The sequence below is a fragment of the Schistocerca cancellata genome, chromosome 5 (assembly GCF_023864275.1).
Source record: "Schistocerca cancellata isolate TAMUIC-IGC-003103 chromosome 5, iqSchCanc2.1, whole genome shotgun sequence".
Lineage (NCBI taxonomy): Eukaryota > Metazoa > Arthropoda > Insecta > Orthoptera > Acrididae > Schistocerca > Schistocerca cancellata.
Window position 1 is genome coordinate 593,047,897 of NC_064630.1, and position 18,409 is coordinate 593,066,305.

The 18,409-nt window shown below is 39.0% G+C and overlaps 1 protein-coding gene across 1 annotated transcript in view; it reads left to right on the forward strand.

Annotated features, from left to right (window-relative positions):
* Positions 1-18,409, forward strand: part of LOC126187752 (proteasome activator complex subunit 4-like) — a 255,098-nt gene that overhangs the window by 153,088 nt on the left and 83,601 nt on the right. Inside the window, exon 22 of the mRNA XM_049929005.1 lies at positions 4,854-5,095. Coding sequence (XP_049784962.1) covers positions 4,854-5,095 — 242 coding nt within the window. The remainder of the gene's footprint in view (positions 1-4,853; positions 5,096-18,409) is intronic.

Sequence of the window (18,409 nt, forward strand, 5' to 3'; positions counted from 1 at the left end):
TGATCTCTATACCATTGTAAAACGATTGTAAGCAGAGGCAGTCATGTTGATGCTACCAACTAACATATTAGGTTCACTTTTGAGATAGCCTGAAATGAAGGCATACTTACTAATACAGAAGGGAATTATACACAGAGCTTTCACATTGTTCCCAAATTCTGAGTCAGCTCTCATAGTATCTTGAAAAGATTTGCTGTTGATGTTAATTTCACTGTTGTAGTGGTGACTGGGAGAAGGGACAACATAGAACACTGTAGCATTGTACCCAGTCTACATGGTGTTTGCTTGGCTGCAGTGTGTATGAGAGACAGTGAATAATTTTGCACAGCTTGGCACAGGTTGCCAGAAATGATAACACTACCTAGCCAAAAGACACAGCTGCTTTAGTGGCTTGCATAGCTATGCTGGACTTAACAAGGATTCACACAGGCTGTGAATTTGCAGTGTGCACAGTCTCATTGCTTTTCCTACGTGCATCTTGCTGCATTATGACATAGCTAACTGACATGTTTTCTTAGCTGTGTGGAAGGGGCCTTGCGTTTGTTGATTCAGAAGTGGCAAGTGCTCACCCACATGAAAATGAGAGAGGCTCAGATGTGTGGATAACGAGTGATGGGGAATGAAAGCCAGTCACTCAGCTTTGCCACGCAGATGCTATGTACTAGTTCATATCTTTCTTGCTTGTAGGTGACGCAGAAACAGTGTTTCTTCTCGATACCGTCAAACCCAGTGGAAGGGGCATGCTTGCCTTTCTGATATATTCTTCATATGTAGTGATACCATCATCACCTGAGAAAAGATTATGTATTTGGAGTTGGCCAAAAGCATGGAATCAGTATCCACTACTTCTACTACGAGAGCTGCGAAAATAGTGTGAAGTACACAGATATTATAATACAAAATTGTCAATGTGCTGTGACAGGTGCTATAAGGCAGCAGATTGTCAGATTAGTTGAAACTCTGCTTAAGTGGCTTAAGGCTCCAAACAATTCTTATAAATTCCCCAACAAATACTCCAGTGGAAGGCATCAGTTACCAGCGGTGGAAACAATTGCAACAGGATGTGAACATGAGAAACATTTCTCACTGTAGCAGGGCATATGCTGTACTGAATATTGAGTGAAGGTTGAAATTATTAGCAATGAGGTGTTTGGGCTCACTATAAGTGCCTACAAAGAGGACATTTTACATGGAAAGGGTTATGTTTTGACTACATGAGAAACTTAAAACCACTGATGTGGAAATAGTCTGTGTGTACTATCATTTAGCTGAGACCAACTGACAATGGTACAGATCAGTCAGGACCGTGTAGAGGGACTGAGTCAGTTTGCACAAATAGCAGTTAGATCTACAGTAATATTTACTTACATAATGGTTAAAGATGACAAAGAGCTCGCACCTACTTCCTATCATCACCACCACCACCACCACCACCACCACCACCACAAAAACTTCCTCTTCCTATTCCTCCTCCTCCTCCTCCTCCTCCTCTTGTAATGAATTGAGGTACAGACAGGTATATGTTAAACTGTGAGGATATGAAATGTAACAGTCATTTAGGCTTACAAGGGAGCCACACAGCAAACAGATTTTTGTGATTTTTTTATGTTTATGATACGTGAAGTTCAGAACTCAAATATCAGATTGCAAAAGCAGTTCAATGCAACTCTCAAAAATTATCTAGACATTGACTTTGAAGGTTTCCAACCATCTTTAATAGGCTAAAACAGGTCAATTTTTCTTGGCAGATCATGTGAGAATGTGGCAGAGGGGTTGTCTACCACGCGTGTGGCACTGGCTCAGTTACCAGCCTTGCCAAAGTTTCAAACAAAGGTGCAGGTTCCATGAATATTTCCAAGAAGTTTAAGATACATAAGAATTTTTTTTTAAATTTAAACAATCTTTTATAAAAGATCAGTAATTAAGAATTCATATTTGCAATGAAAACTGGATTTTTGTGGGCAATATGTAATTAGAAATAACAAGATGTGTTTTTTAAAAAATAAAAATAGCATTTAGATACTCTTTAATTAGCACATATTTGACAAATTTGATTTTTTTGATAAGGTATTTGAATTGAATAGAAAAAAAGAAAAGAAGAGATAATGACCAAAAGAAGACTCGAACCAGTGAATACTGTCTTGAGCATTAATGATTCTTTTCCATCTTTACCTATTTTAAAGTTCACAGAACTGCTACTAGAACATGTATCTCTGTTTAAAAATTTGCATCAGCTTGGAATATCTGTTAAAACCCATATGTGGCAGGCGAACATTCTACCATATGGCAACATGGCGTGTTGAGCAAAGTGAGCCTTGCATTAACTTACTAAAGTCAATTTTTCTGAGAAAGTTTTGGAGTTGCATTGAACTATTTTAGGGGATTAGTATTTGAGTTTTGAATTCCACGTACCATAAATATAAAAAATTAAAAAAATTCGTTTGGCATGTGGTCTCCATGTTAGCCATAAACAAAGATAGCAGCAGGCTTTGATTCATTAATAGGATACTAGGAAACAGCAATTTTTCTATGAAGTGGATTATTTATGAATCACTTTGTATGGTTTACAGTAGAATATTTTCAAAGTGTTTGTGTTTCATGTCAGGTTGGGTTAATGGGGGATGTTGAACACAAAATTCCAACACCCTTTTCTTTGTACTAAAGGAACAGTGAAGGATGATCAATTCCACCTCCCGTATGTACTTAGAGAGGAATGGAACTTCATCAAATAATTCATCATTCATTCTTACACAATAAACTAGAACACAGCACAATAAAATAAATGAAGAACAGTGTTCACCAGTGGCTATTTATGCACTTCAGTGCTACTTGACAGTAAAGGTTATCTGACCTGGAGAATGTACAATATAACATCAGTGTAGAATAATTCAATTTTTACTTATTTATGAGTAAGGACCTGTTGCAGTGAAAAATTGTGTAGGTAGTACTAAGAATGGCTGCATAAACTGCTGTAGACTTACCAGAGAGTGTAACACAAATACTTAAAAAACTGGAACTGTGGAACACTTGATTCAAAACACACAAAAGGTCACTGAACTGTCAGTTTCAGGATGGAATCTGTACATATTTTAAGTCCCCACTCATTGTTCATAATAAACAGGAAGTTAATTTAGTACTGCAGAGTGTGCAATTGAAACAGGTTGGTTGAGAATCTGACTAAAAAGCAGCTTTTGAGTGAAATGTAAGGTCTTCATTTGCAGAGAGGGTAGGAACTGAATATCCAGTCAGCAAGATATTCAAGTCAGGTACAGGTATTTAAACAGTTACAGATGATGTAGGATGTTCATGTGATTTCATAAAAGAGGAAAAGATAGTACTGTAATATTAAGTGGGATATACAGTAGCCTGGACAAGGACAAAATACGGAATATCCGGAGTTTGATGTATATAGCGATATGGTCACTTAGTGTCTTTGGTATGTGGCACCAAACTGTTTTTAGTTGTTCCATTGTCATGCCCAACCATATGTTTATAGTGAAATTGAACACATTAATACAGAGTTAGAAAGGGCAGTGATCACTGAAGGATGTACATTTCTCTGTTGCTAGGGCTATTTGTAGATGAAGTGTGACCAGGCACACTCCACACAAGATAGCAGCATTTTCAAGGAAAGTTAAGAGGTGACTAATGAGAGTGCAGGAACAATTCTCAACACCATTACGTAGCTGTTGTTATGGATTGGAGAGCTTGGTGTGTTTTCAGATGAAGTTTTGGTGTCAACAGCATCTGACAGTGAATGTATGTACAGGGCAATGCAATGCTCACAAGCTTGACTTTGGTAAAGCTCGTGTAATATAATGAACTGGGGAGTGAACCATAGAGTAATCCTGGGTATCATACCCCCTAATTGAAATGGCCAGTAGGCATAAGGAGGTTTTTGAGGTATCATATGTGACTATAGGGCAATCCAGATTCCTCCTGTAGTCCCCAACTGTGATCCACACAACCATTAACTTGTCTACTGTTGTTTGCTTCATGACAGAGTTTCACAGAAATTCCAGGAAAAGTGAATTGACAGATTCAAAGAAACTTAAGATGGAATCCAGAAATGGTCTTAGGCTCACTGCATACTGTTTACACACAAAGAGTAATTCCGTAATCATCCGCAGAGAACCATGGGATGCCGATTTCCTGCTGTATTGTCCTCTGCCCTTTGGTGTCATTTGGATGCATTGTGGAGGGGTAAGGGGTCAGCACACTGCTCACCTGGCTGTTGTCAGCTTTTGAGACCTGGAGACCATTACTTCTCATTCAGGTAGCTCCTCAACTGACATGTTGTTGAATTGTACCCAGGTCCTCCTCAAGCAAGTTAGACGTGCAGACTGCTCAGCTACGGAGCAGATACTGTTAACATAAATACTGTAAAAGGAGTGGACCAATTAGCTTGTGAAAGAGGTTTGTAAGCTGTCACTTTTTTGGTTCTCTTGTAAGGAATCATCATATGATACTCTGTCAAGGAATGGAAAGACAAAAACTTTGTAAATTGAAATGTAAAAGCTGTCCTCTGTTATGTAACTTACTGTAATACTCAGTGTGCATACTGATGTAGAAATCCACAAATATGATCATAGCTTTTATGAGAAAGCTTCAGATTAAATTGTTTGTAGAAGTTACATTCATTATGCAGTGAAAGAGAGTGGAAACGAGCACTCTTGGAGAATTTTTGTTGCTCATGCTAATGAAAACATGAAATACCGTAATTGATATTAGCCTAAGTTTTCAAAAAGACAACTTTTCTGTCAAAATGTGAAGATAGAAATACACAATTTTGATTTTATTACTATTTTCGGCATCATAATTTGCCAAACAAACAGTGCAACTTTTGGTTACAGATTGCGATACGAGGCACAGTTTTCTTGTTGAAGCAGCAGAAGCGCCAACATAAAAAAATTGTTGTTGATCCACGCTCCCTTTTGAAGGATGGTATTAAATTGGAGAGCAAAATAATTCCAGGAGAACGAGATGACAATGCATGGGTTCAATATAATGGAAGTACGCGACCACTGACAGCTGAAGAATGGGATAAACCAAGATACGTTCATGATATGTATCATGGCTATTATTCTTGGCCAAAGTAAGTATTATGGACGTTATTGGTGATGTTGTTCTACTTAAATAAGATAAAAATAAGAGTATGCATATAGCCGTCATAAAAATTGCCATCACCTGGATCTCTAAGGTGGCCTTTAGATATTTTAGATATCTAGTCTTATGTTTTCTAGTGTCATCTAGTGCCTGATGTAGAGTGGCTCTTAATGTAATTTTTGAAAGTGTTGTATTATTCCCATCTGGAATTTGCACTATGTCAAAATTGAGTTTGGCAAATGGTGGGGTTATTTTGGAAATGAAATGGTTGATATCCTTCTGTGATCAACAATCTGAGATCATTTTCTCATCTGATGATTGTAACATCAGTGGCATGTCCCTTTGCTCTTTTAAAATTCATGTAATATTCTTGTATGTAATCAGCACTTGTATTTCTATTTTGTTTCACTTGGCTGTTTGATAAAGCAGGATGTCTGAAAGGGCATTGTTTGCATTTAAAGAGCAGAGGCATTTTATGCGTGTGTTTTTCTTCAGGTGTCTACTCCCATTACTCTTTATTGAGTAGTTCATTTCATATAATTTTGTGTTGTAGATGATACAGAGTGTAGGCCACTCAAATCCATTTCAGTCTGACTCCTTACACATGCTTAGCATTACACAGCTCTTCCTTTTTCTTCTGAACCATTAGTGATTTATTAAGAGTGTTGTGATGAACTCAGTAGTAATCTTATGACATGGCAGTCATGATTTCCCTTTGTACTTTCCTCAAATGCAATGTAAAATAAATTAACTACTTACATAAAACTTCCTCTGGCATTAAAACAGTGTCAAACTGAAACAGAGTGTATACGGCCCGGGAGATCTGGGAAAAACCCAGGAATTTTTTCATCTGGGACAAATCCGGGAAAAACCCGGGAATTTTTTAGAATTCCGGGATTTTTCATTGTTTTAGATTTCAGTTAAAGTTTTGTAGGTTTGACGTGTAAGATCTGATACGCTGACAAAGAACTTTAGTCCACAATTGCTGAATAATACTGCAGCAATGAAACATAAATCAGAGAATAACACCAAAATAAAAGTTTAGTTGTATAGAAATGGGTAATTTACACAATGCACAGACCAGTTTGCCGACACCGAAAAGTGTCAAAGGCTTTAGGTCAAAGATTATGCAGTTAGTCCGTAACAACTATCGTGCATTCGATGTGTGTCACGTCACAATTGTTTACATTTCTAACAGATCACCAGAAAATATTACGAATAGTGGCTTGAGATGTGTTACTTATACAGTAAATTTCCACGCAAGATGATTTATGTTACGTGTGAGAACGTGCAGTGAATTTCTTAAATCACAGGGCGTTATAACTCTCATTCAAAACATAATACTTTGAAGATCAGCCATTTGAAAAATGTCGGGCCCAGAAGATAAGCCATTTATGCCACTATTTAAAATTTTACTGGCACATTTGTATTTGATATGACTTAATGTGTAACACACACTAAAAAAAGACTGAGCTTCAAGTTAGTTTTCATATTTAATGTTGTTCTTTCATAGATAAAAAATTATGCAATCTATGGCAAAAAGTGTAATTGACCTTCAAAAAAATGTGCATAATGTGTTACTGAGCAATGTCACAAGTCTCTTCAAGCCAGAACACCTCGACTTTTCTACGCAACAGTAATCATTTTGGCACGATTTTAATTGCCAAATTAGAGCCTGTTAGTAGGCCTACGGACTTCCTATCATTGTAGGACTAATAACAGTGGATGCCATTAGACTATGCAATTCTCGTTCATACATACACATCTACTTACGAGTTAACCGGTGTAGAAACGCACTTTGCTGATTTGAGCGAGCTCGGCCTACCTTCGTAACGTACGCGCCGTGGCCTGTCTTTCTCGTAGGCCTCATGCTCTGAATAACAGCCGCCATTCGCTAGCGAGATCACGTGACATGAGCTATGACTGGCTGACAAAAGTGCATCGCTCAACGCAATCTCTATTTTAGAGTTTCGGAAGCTACCGTGCTGTAATTTGTAGAATTTGTGTATACTTTCGCAATACGAAAATAAACTTTGTGCATGTTGTCTCGCATCAAACAACTTTCCAAACACATTGTTTTTCCTGGATTTCGTTTCCTACAGTCCTGGGACGTCCTCCGCCTGTATAAGACCTTTACGATTCAAAGGACTGATAGGTTTTACAGCTCCGAGGGAAAACATACTGTTACTTAACACGGATGTATTTTCACCCACTTTATACGTAATTTCATCCGGGAGAAATTGTGTTTTTAACCGGGAAATCCGTGAATTTTTTTTTCTTGTCCACGTAGACACCCTGTGAAATCCAAACTGCTAACTGAGTTACTCACACACACGTTCTGACTTCACTGAAAGTCTTTGCACATCGTTATTCCCTACTTGCAATTGTCGTCAGACATAAGGGATATAAAAATGGAAAAAGCTGATATACTACACTTACTTTCATTCCATAATGTTGTATGGGATAATTCTTTGGGATAACTCATCAAGTCAAGCCAAGTTTTCCAGATATAAAATTATAAGAATTATTTGTGGTGTGAACTCGAGAACATCTTGCAGAGGCCTGTTCAGGGAACTAGTGATATTAACTACTGCTTCCCAATATATTTATTTCTTTTTTCAACCCAGCAGCTCTGTTCAAGGAATCAATACTAGAAATAAGAATAATCTTTACAGAGAGTTGAAGTCACATGTCCATTATTCAGGAGCACACATAATAACTTGACAGCAGCTGCAAAAAGTTTCAACTATCAATCAAGTTCAGTTTAAGAGGAGCATAAAGGGTTTATTGGTGGCCAACTTTTTCTACTCCATTGATGATGAATATCTTAGTAGAAACAACTGGCTGTATGTATTTTACTAATAATATAAAATAATGTGAATATTAGTACAATCTGATATCTGAACAAACTCAGTGTAGTAATGAGATCATTGTAAATACGTGTTGTAAAATGAGTCATCTCTTCAGTGCTTATTACCCTTTAAATGAAAATATGTTTAAAAATTTGTTAACTCGCTCCTCACCCCTGACAATCATTGCGTTTGGGCTCTGTAGAAGATGTGTTAACATACTCATATTTGTTTTTCATTGTAAGTATTTACTGTGTGTTCTTGTTCTTCTGACATCTTGTATGTCCTGGAGGATCTTCTCATTAGGAGTCAATTGGAACAAAAAGTAAATCTAAATCTTATCTACTATATATCATTTCTCTACATCGAAGTGATAGTTCCATTCGAAAAGAATCCCTTATGACTGTCATTCTCTGTCACAGCCCCCGTCTCCTTCCAGTAGCTGTACTATAACATGGTTTGGGGGATATCCTATGTGAAACGTTGAAACATGAAAGGGGAGACACAAACAAGATGATATTTTCAGTCAGGCAACAAGAAATGCTTAGTTGGGTGAGTTTTTGGTGCAGAAGGTTACAATATACACTGAGATGAGATGGCAAAAGTCATGGGATACCTCATAATATAGTGTTGAACCACTTTTTGCCTAACACAGTGCAGCAACTCAGTGTGGCATAAACTTACATAATTGGAAATCACCTGCAGGAATATTGAGCCATACTGCTTCTATAGCTATCCATAACTGACAAAGTGTTTACAGTGCAGTACTTTGTGCACAAACTGACTTTTCAGTTATGTCCCATAAATGTTCACTGGGATTCATGTCGGGCGATCTGGATGGCCAGATCACTCATTTGAGTTGTCCAAAACATTCCTCAAACCAATCGCAGACTGTTGTGGCCCAGTGACATGATACATTGTTGTTGATGATGATGTTGTTGTTGTTGTTGTTGATGATGATGATGATGATGATGATGGTGTGGGCTGTGTTTACATGGAATAGACCGGGTCCTGTGGTCAAACTAAACTGGTCATTGAGTGGAAAGGGTTATGTTCAGCTACTTGGAGACCATCTGCAGCCATTCATGGACTTAGTGTTCCCAAACAACAGTGGAATTTTTTGAGTCAGATGATCTGATCATCATCATCATCATCGTCATGATTGACAATGTACCATGTCACTGGGCCACAACAGTCTGCAATTGGTTTGAGGAACGTTCTGGACAATTCAAATGAGTGATCTGGCCATCCAGACCACCCGCGTCATAAAAATTCCACTGTTGTTTGGGAACATTAAGTCCATGAATGGCTGCAGATGGTCTCCAAGTAGCTGAACATAACCCTTTTCACTCAATGACCAGTTTAGTTCGACCACAGGACCCAGTCTATTCCATGTAAACACAGCCCACACCATTATGGAGCCACCAGCAGCTTGCACAGTGCCTTGTTGACATCTTGGGTCTATGGCTTCATGGGGTCTGCGCCACACTTCAACCCTACCATCTGATCTTACCAACTAAAATTGGGACTCATCTGACCAGCCTGCTGCTTTCTACTCATTAGTGGTCCAACTGATATGAACATGAGCTCAGGAGAGGTGCTGCAGGTGATGTTGTGCTGCTAGCAAAGCAATCGTATTGGTCATTTGGTGCCATAGCACAGTAACACCAAATTTTGCCACACTGTCTTAACAGTTATATTCATTGTATGTCCTACATTGATTTCTGTGATTATTTCACACAGCGTTGCTTGTTTCCTAGCACTGACAACTCTATGCAAACGGTTGCTGCTCTTGGTCATTAAGTGGATGTAATGGCCCTGCATTGTCCATGATGAGAGGTAATGTCTCTAATTTTTTGATGCTGTGGATCTCAAAATTTGAACTTCCTAACAATTTCCAATATTGAATGTCCCATGTGTCTACGCTTCAACTGCCATTCCACATTCAAAGTTTGTTAATTCCTGCCGTGTGGCCACAATCACATCATAAACTTGTCCACGTGAATCACATGAATACAAATAACAGCTCTGCCAATGCAGTGCCACTATTGTCACCTCAGTGTAATTTTAGCTGCAGCGGGGTGCATTTACAAAAGAAATGATCTGCAATGCAATGATTAGACTTCTCCGTACAAATTTAGTCTTCCTAAATGGTTTCTGTATTTAGCCACTAATGTGTCTTGGATAGTGCTGACATTGTTATGTTTGATTTATGTGCTGGCCTGGAATTCTTCAAAGAAGACTGCACTAGCCAGGTCATACTCCATGGAAGGCGAAGCCCAGAGCAGAGTGCATGATCTTAACCTTGATTTAATTAGTTACAGGCATTTATTTAAGCACACGATCCTCTGCAAAGTCAAGTACAAAAACCAGTGGTTAGCTGCAATTAAGCTGTTCATCATCATATCCTTTCTGGTGTCAGTGCTGATTTTGGTTGTAATTAATTTGTTTATTCAGTTCATTCATTCATTCATTCTGCCTCATAAGTCCCCTTAAAGGAAGTAGAATCTTCAGTGATGTGAAATGGAATTAATGTATACATTAACAGTGTCTGTAGTAGATGTTCCCAGGAACATTATAACAAACTGTTGTCTAACTAGTACAAGCTATTTGTACTTGTACAGGATATCAGAAAAAAATCTGTTGCTTGCTCAGTAACAGTGAAAGCTACTCTTTCTTCTGCTGTTTAATTATTGTTTATATGACTACAGTAATATTTATAATGAACAAGCCCTCGGGGGCTCAGCATTTGCTTGCTGAGTACAGGCTTGGCGACCCTGGGGCTTCTGAGCTGGGAACTGATAAGTGCTGCCAGCCCTCTGTCGCCATAAGCTCTGGACATGCTTCAGCGACCACTGTGCGGCTTGGCTGTGGAATGTTGTGTGTCTCAGGGAATGGGTATCTTGGCTTGACTGCCCAGATCACAAGGATGGAATAAACCTCCATAAAAAAAAGCCCCTCAATCTCAAGGTGTGCTGCACACCGATGGGACGCATGGCTGTTGAGGTGGAACAGTCATTAGCGGGCAACCTCTGGGGAACTGGTCGCACCTCAGTTGTATAAAGCTTACTCAGGCACGTGGGGCTCTGTCTGAGTGGACCCTTATTTTCCTAGCTGCTCATGGGACCAATATTGACCCTCTGAAATTTCCTTTATCCCCTCCCATCAGAAAGGGTGGCCCTCTGGAAGATACCAACACCCCAAGGACTCGGGTAGCCAGTCCTCCTGATTCAGTCAGTAGTAACAGAATGCATGCCATTTTGCAGAATGGGAAAAGAAAAAGAGGGTAATTAAAAAAAAATTGTGATTTTACATACATAAAGGCTTAAAAGGCATTGCTGGCATCTTAAAATCTGTTAAGCGCTTGTGCAATGGGACCTTGTTGGTTGAAACATCTAGCTCCCAACAAGTCAAAAACCTTCAGAAAGCTCAATGCCTTGGAGAGTATGCGATAGAAACTGAATTGCACAACACCTTGAACTACAACAAAGGTGGTGTCACTTGCAGGGATCTAACTGACATTCCCCGAGAAGAACTGAAAGCCGAATGGTGCCGGGAAGGCATTGTCAACTGCAACACATTATGAAATGAGTGAATGGCAATCTCGTAAAATCAGACTCATTTATCCTTACTTTTTACAGCAACAAACTACCAGAGTGTGTGAAGGCAGGTTTCCTGTGCCGAAGTGTATGACCTTATTACACAAATCCAATGCGGTGTTTTAAATGCCCGCACTTTGGCCACACTACTCTTGGCTGTAAAGGAGAAGCCACTTGCGGGAAATGTGGTAAAGCCACCCATGATGGAGTTGGTTGCTCCTCTCCTCCAAAGTATGTCAACTGCTCTGGAGATAACCCTGTGTGGAGCAGGGACTGCAGAGTTTTTCCTTGAGGAACGGAAGATTCAAGAAATCAAAACTACAAAGCGCATCCCATATGGTGAAGCCAAGAAGTTGTAGTAGTCCATGCAGCCACCCATGTTTGCTGCCTCCTTTTCTTCCATTCTGAAGCAGCTGGTCCTGAAAATTGACACCACTACACAAACGGAGATTGCTACTGTCAGCACTAGCACCTGAATTTATCAATGCACAGGTGATACTGCAGTTCCTTTGAAGCCCTCTTAGGAGGTGACCTGTACCTTGGGGGACAGAAGAGTGCCATTCCGCCATCCAGGACAGTGTCATCAAGGAGAGCAAAAAACGGTCATGGCAAGGGTTCCTGGACTCCCATCATTCGTTCCACTTGTTCTATAAAAGTATGGGCAGCCCTTAGGAGGATATCCGGTAAACGTAGTGTAATGTAAAAATATAAAAGTAGTGATATGCAAAAAAATATACGGCAGTCTGCCAATGTATTCGTATTCTTAATGACTCAATAGCAGCGGGTGAAAAAAAACTTATCTGCAAATGACTCACAAGAATGTTCTTACTAGTGCAATATCTTTTAGGTTAGCTCGACACAGATCAGTAATAATAGGTCATTCTCTTCGAGGTAATTCATAATTTCGAATACATCTTTTAGAAAATGTAAAGGTAAGGCAAGGAGAGAGCAGGACTCAAACCGACTACATTTGACGCAACTAAGCAGGCTTCTGTGGCTGGCATAATTATGATTGAAATTCTTCTGGGTGCTATACCTAGTCATTGTATAAAATATTTTAATTATAAACTGTAAAACCGACATTTCAACCACATTACAACGGCCATCCTCAGGTCAAGTTTTACAGTTCATAATTAAAGTACTTTATATAACAACATGGTACAACACACCGAAGAATTTTAGCCCTCACAAGAACATGTGACTTCACAACTCCTCTCCTCTATCCAATACACCATATGAACTTGCATTACGTTCAACTGTCTTACAATATCCAGAAGGATTTAACTGTTGATTCATCATTAACTGGCATTTAATTGTAACAAACTGTACCAAGAATGATGCGTTTTTGATAAATCTTCAATGTGCCACTGCTTTGAAATGGGATACTTGCATAATAAGCAAGTTATAGTATGAAAACAACCAAATACAAAGATTCTGTAACCACCAATATGATGTTTTCTGTCATTTGGTTATGACAAATTGTACCAAAAATGATGCACTTTTGAGAGACGCTCTATGAATCAGTATATGTTCATAGGACATAAGCCTTTATATCTTATGAAGGTGTATGTATGTATGAATATATGTGTGTATATTCAGCATCTCTTCCTAAACTACTGGATCGATTTTAACCAGGCATGGTACAAGTATCACTTGCTGTCTGTGAAGAGCTGCTTACCTCTCAAAGGGGTGGGTGGTGGTGGGGATGAAAAAGAAGCACAATGCGTCACAAGCAGATACACAGATATCTTCATCCATTATTTGAGAATGAGAGCACCTGATGATTTTGACAAACTGTGCACACAATTTCAAATCTTTGTGAAACGTTTTCTCCCTGACACTCCCCACAAAATGATGAAAGGATAAAGGCTTATCGCTTACTGTATTTTCACTGTTCATGCAGCAAAACAGCTGCATTAGACATGACATTTTAATTTATTACTTCATTACTAATAACTCAGTTTGAAACACAAGTTGCTGACAGTATCCACATGTACCACTGAATGTTCTGCATTTAATAGATTTCAGCAGCATAATCGTCTTTTGTTGCTAGTCCATTTGCTAAGACATTAAACCTTAAGTAAGTCGGAGAAGATTGCATGAAAGAAGACTTGCATAGGTTGCATTTAAACCCTCTTTATTTCCAAGTTTTTGAGCAAAAGCTCGGTGTTTTGAAAGTGATCCTTGGGGTTGCAACAGTAACCAAAATACAGTCATGTATGCACCACATTTTGGAATACCTTGTACTCATTGATCCATAAATTATTAAAATGTGGCAGAGGCAAAATAGATTCTGAAATGTAATTAATGATAGCAGTAAAGCCGCTGTGGTGCATTTAATGCTAGGGAAGCCTGTGATATTGTTTAGAAAATATGCCTCTGTGACATTAATTTTAGAAGGAGTTGTCTAATTTTGCAGAGTGTCATTAGAGGACAAGTTTTCACTTCAGCTTCTGCGTATATCGTTACTTTAAAATCACCGCAAATACTGTAGGTGATTAGTTAGAATGAACCATCAAGATCACAATAATATTTGTTCATTGCATCAGGTTGCTGTTCTCCATAGACTATGTTGTCTAAATTTATGAACTTCAGTGCTGTTGAGTTTTTGTGCTGTTACCAGATGAGTGGCCCATTGGCTATAGGCCTTCATGAGTGAGCCTGTCTATATCTGTTTTGAAGTCATCTTTAAAGCCAAGGGCACTGGGCGATCTTTGAAGACATGTAGGACGGCCATTGCTTTATGAATTATGTGATCTCTGACATCAGTTGGTGTCCCTAAGCCAAGGGAGAAGTTTGAGCATTTCTATCACAGCGAGTCCTTAAGATGGCAGAAGGCCCTTTGAATTTCATTGTGTGCACTTTATTGTGAACTGTAAATCCAGAAGTGTGGAAAGAGAGTACTCCAAAAACACTGTCCACTTTTGGTTCAGCAGCCACCAGAAAATTTGCCAGACAATTGATGTGGTTGGTAGTAAAACTGGAACCTTTCTTGTTGTTGTTGTGGTCTTCAGTCCTGAGACTGGTTTGATGCAGCTCTCCATGCTACTCTATCCTGTGCAAGCTTCTTCATCTCCCAGTACCTACTGCAACCTACATCCTTCTGAATCTGCTTAGTGTATACATCTCTTGGTCCCCCCCTACGATTTTTACCCTCCACGCTGCCCTCCAATACTAAATTGGTGATCCCTTGATGCCTCAGAACATATCCTACCAACCGATCCCTTCTTCTGGTCAAGTTGTGCCACAAACTTCTCTTCTCCCCAATCCTATTCAATACTTCCTCATTAGTTATGTGATCTACCCATCTAATCTTCAGCATTCTTCTGTAGCACCACACTTCGAAAGCTTCTATTCTCTTGTCCAAACTAGTTATCGTCCATGTTTCACTTCCATACATGGCTACACTGCATACAAATACTTTCAGAAATGACTTCCTGACACTTAAATCTATACTCGATGTTAACAAATTTCTCTTCTTCAGAAACGCTTTCCTTGCCATTGCCAGTCTACATTTTATATCCTCTCTACTTAGACCATCATCAGTTATTTTGCTCCCCAAATAGCAAAACTCCTTTACTACTTTAAGTGCCTCATTTCCTAATCTAATACCCTCAACCTCACCCGACTTAATTTGACTACATTCCACTATCCTCGTTTTGCTTTTGTTGATGTTCATCTTATATCCTCCATTCAAGACTCTGTCCAATTCGTTCAACTGCTCTTCCAAGTCCTTTGCTGTCTCTGACAGAATTACAATGTCATCGGCGAACCTCAAAGTTTTTATTTCTTCTCCATGGATTTTAATACCTACTCCGAATTTTTCTTTTGTTTCCTTTACTGCTTGCTCAATATACAGATCGAATAACATCGGAGAGAGGCTACAACCCTGTCTCACTCCCTTCCCAAGAACTGCATCCCTTTCATGTCCCTCGACTCTTATAACTGCCATCTGGTTTCTGTACAAATTGTAAATAGCCTATCACTCCTTGTATTTTACCCCTGCCACCTTTAGAATTTGAAAGAGAGTATTCCAGTCAACATTGTCAAAAGCTCTCTCTAAGTCTACAAATGCTAGAAACGTAGGTTTGCCTTTCCTTAATCTTTCTTCTAAGATAAGTCGTAAGGTCAGTATCGCCTCACGTGTTCCAGTATTTCTACGGAATCCAAACTGATCTTCCCCGAGGTTGGCTTCTACTAGTTTTTCCATTCGTCTGTAAAGAATTAGTGTTAGTATTTTGCAGCTGTGGCTTATTGAACTGATTGTTCGGTAATTTTCACATCTGTCAACACCTGCTTTCTTTGGGATTGGAATTATTATATTCTTCTTGAAGTCTGAGGGTATTTCACCTGTTTCATACATCTTGCTCACCAGATGGTAGAGTTTTGTCAGGACTGGCTCTCCCAAGGCCGTCAGTAGTTCTAATGGAATGTTGTCTACTCCGGGGGCCGTGTTTCGACTCAGGTCTTTCAGTGCTCTGTCAAACTCTTCACGCAGTATCGTATCTCCCATTTCATCTTCATCTACATCGTCTTCCATTTCCATAATATTGTCCTCTGTGTAAGATTGATTGGCCCTTGCAGCGGCACAGTTATGTTCATCCTTTACGTGCACCAATCTGTGAACTTGTTGCAGCAGATCGCCGGTAGGAAAGCCGAGCAAAAACCTACCATACTGCAACTCGCACCAGGCTGCATAGAATGGTGCTATTCTAAGAATTGGGAAAAGGTCTTAATTTTGAATGAAAGGTAGAAATACTGGCAAAACTTTGGTATATTCTGAACCTTGAGATGTACACGTTCACTGTCAAGCCTGTGCTAATCGTAACACAGTCATGTACCAACCCTCTCATTCACGTTAATTAGTTTATGGTAATGTATTTCTCGAAATCTGAACAGCTACTAAGCACGGATTGTTCTTAAATGAAAATGCTCGCCATGCTATTAAATTTATCGATGTCTATTGCACTGAAATTTTTAGTTGCCGATCTGCTCAACATGTCACACAGAATTACTGTCTTTTCTCATACACAAAATTAATTTAAAAAATCTGTACTTTCTAAAAAACACACAGGAATAAATATATCTTCACTTTAAAACACTTCTGAAACATGTAACACAACTAAGACTGGCAAATTGTGACTTCCTTTGAAGCACGTACTACACACGACCATACCATTGGAAGGCTGGGCTCTGACTTCCTTACACTGCTATAAGCATTCTATACATCCAAGAGAAAATACGCACAAAGAATACTCCATTGGGATTGGTCAGTTTTCTTTAAGTCCAATAGAAAAACATTATTCTCCCGCGTTAGTCTGCACTTTTCATGACTAACCAATCAACAAATAGCGCACTTTCTAACTGTACTTTTTCCCGACATAAATATTTAGCAGTCTGATATTTTGTTTATACTTAACATTATTAACTATTTTCGTTTGCACTCCAATTAGCTTTCCTTGTACCGTAAACGTACTTAACATATTACAATACAAAATTCCCCTTCGTCTGCATTCACATTATCTTAAAACTTTCTCGCACTAGTTCATACAGCATTCATCAGTAGAACAACGATCTACATATTTACTTTAGACCACTTTCATGCATCATTCACACTGCTAAAATCATATAAAAAACTGTACAAACGTAAATAAACAAAAAAGCCTTCAAGAAGTAAACAGAACAATTCACAAAAACATTCTCTTGACCAGTTTCTTGAATGTCGCTGCACTACTGGACTCTGGTGGTCAAAATTCTTAACTAGATTATAGTTCTTTCTGTTTAGTCCTGTCCACCACTGTCCTCTGACAGATGAAAATTAGATCTACGTACTCAACTGAACTCACCAGACCATCTGTCACTGTGCACGCATGAGTCATTCTCCCAATACACAGGCTCTAGACAGGAGCAATGTAATTTTTTGGTGCCAGAATTCTAAAATTACTGCAGTAACGAGCTTTTTGTTGAAAAATGTTCTTGCAACAAATAAAATATTCAAGACAACTGAAGTTCTGCTGGATTTGTTAATGGCTACAATTTATGTATTAGGTGACAAGAGCATGACCTTTTCAGTCTCTCAGAATCAGAAATTTGAGAAGCTGAAAAATATAACTGAACTCATTGGCAGTGAGCTTCTCACTCTTCATGTTGTTCATTAAGTAGTGGAAAAGCCAAAACATGGGTGACAATGAAGGTGTTCTGGATACATTCACTAATGCTTGCACTGCCTGTAATACAGGGTCGTTAGTTCCTGATAACCCTATGGAGTTCACCTTAGTAGTTGCTGCACTCAATGGTTAAAAACCTGCATTCTTGCTTAATTACAAAGATTTCCAAAGTCTGTTTTGCTTGTGTCGTGGGTCCCAAGTCATTACTACTTTTTGGAAAAGGCAAGTTACACATGAAACTAGTGATGACTGGCAACTAGTGATGATTCACAACAAGAGATATAAGCCAGCTGCTCCGCAGAAACAGTGCAAACTGATGTAAGTCCATTCTCCAAAGCAAAGCAAAGTCCAATCCAATGTCGTGTCAAAGTTCTGCCTGCAATAATTAGAGTCCACAGTATAAACATCTTACCCAAACTGATACCACACTCATGAATACACCTCAGATTGAATCGCAAGGCAGACGGTCCCTCGGCCAGCTTATATGCCCAATTTTGGTGTGCTTTCGTCAGTGCTCACAATGACGAGCACGCTCTGGGTAATGGCATCACAGTGGCTGACATGATGTCATGCCAGATACTTGATCCCCCTAGTGATGTAGGGTGATACAACTAGTTTTCCAGTTAGGACAGTTTTTATGAGGTGTGAAAAAAAGGGGAAAGTTACAAGAACAGGAGAGAGTTTCGTA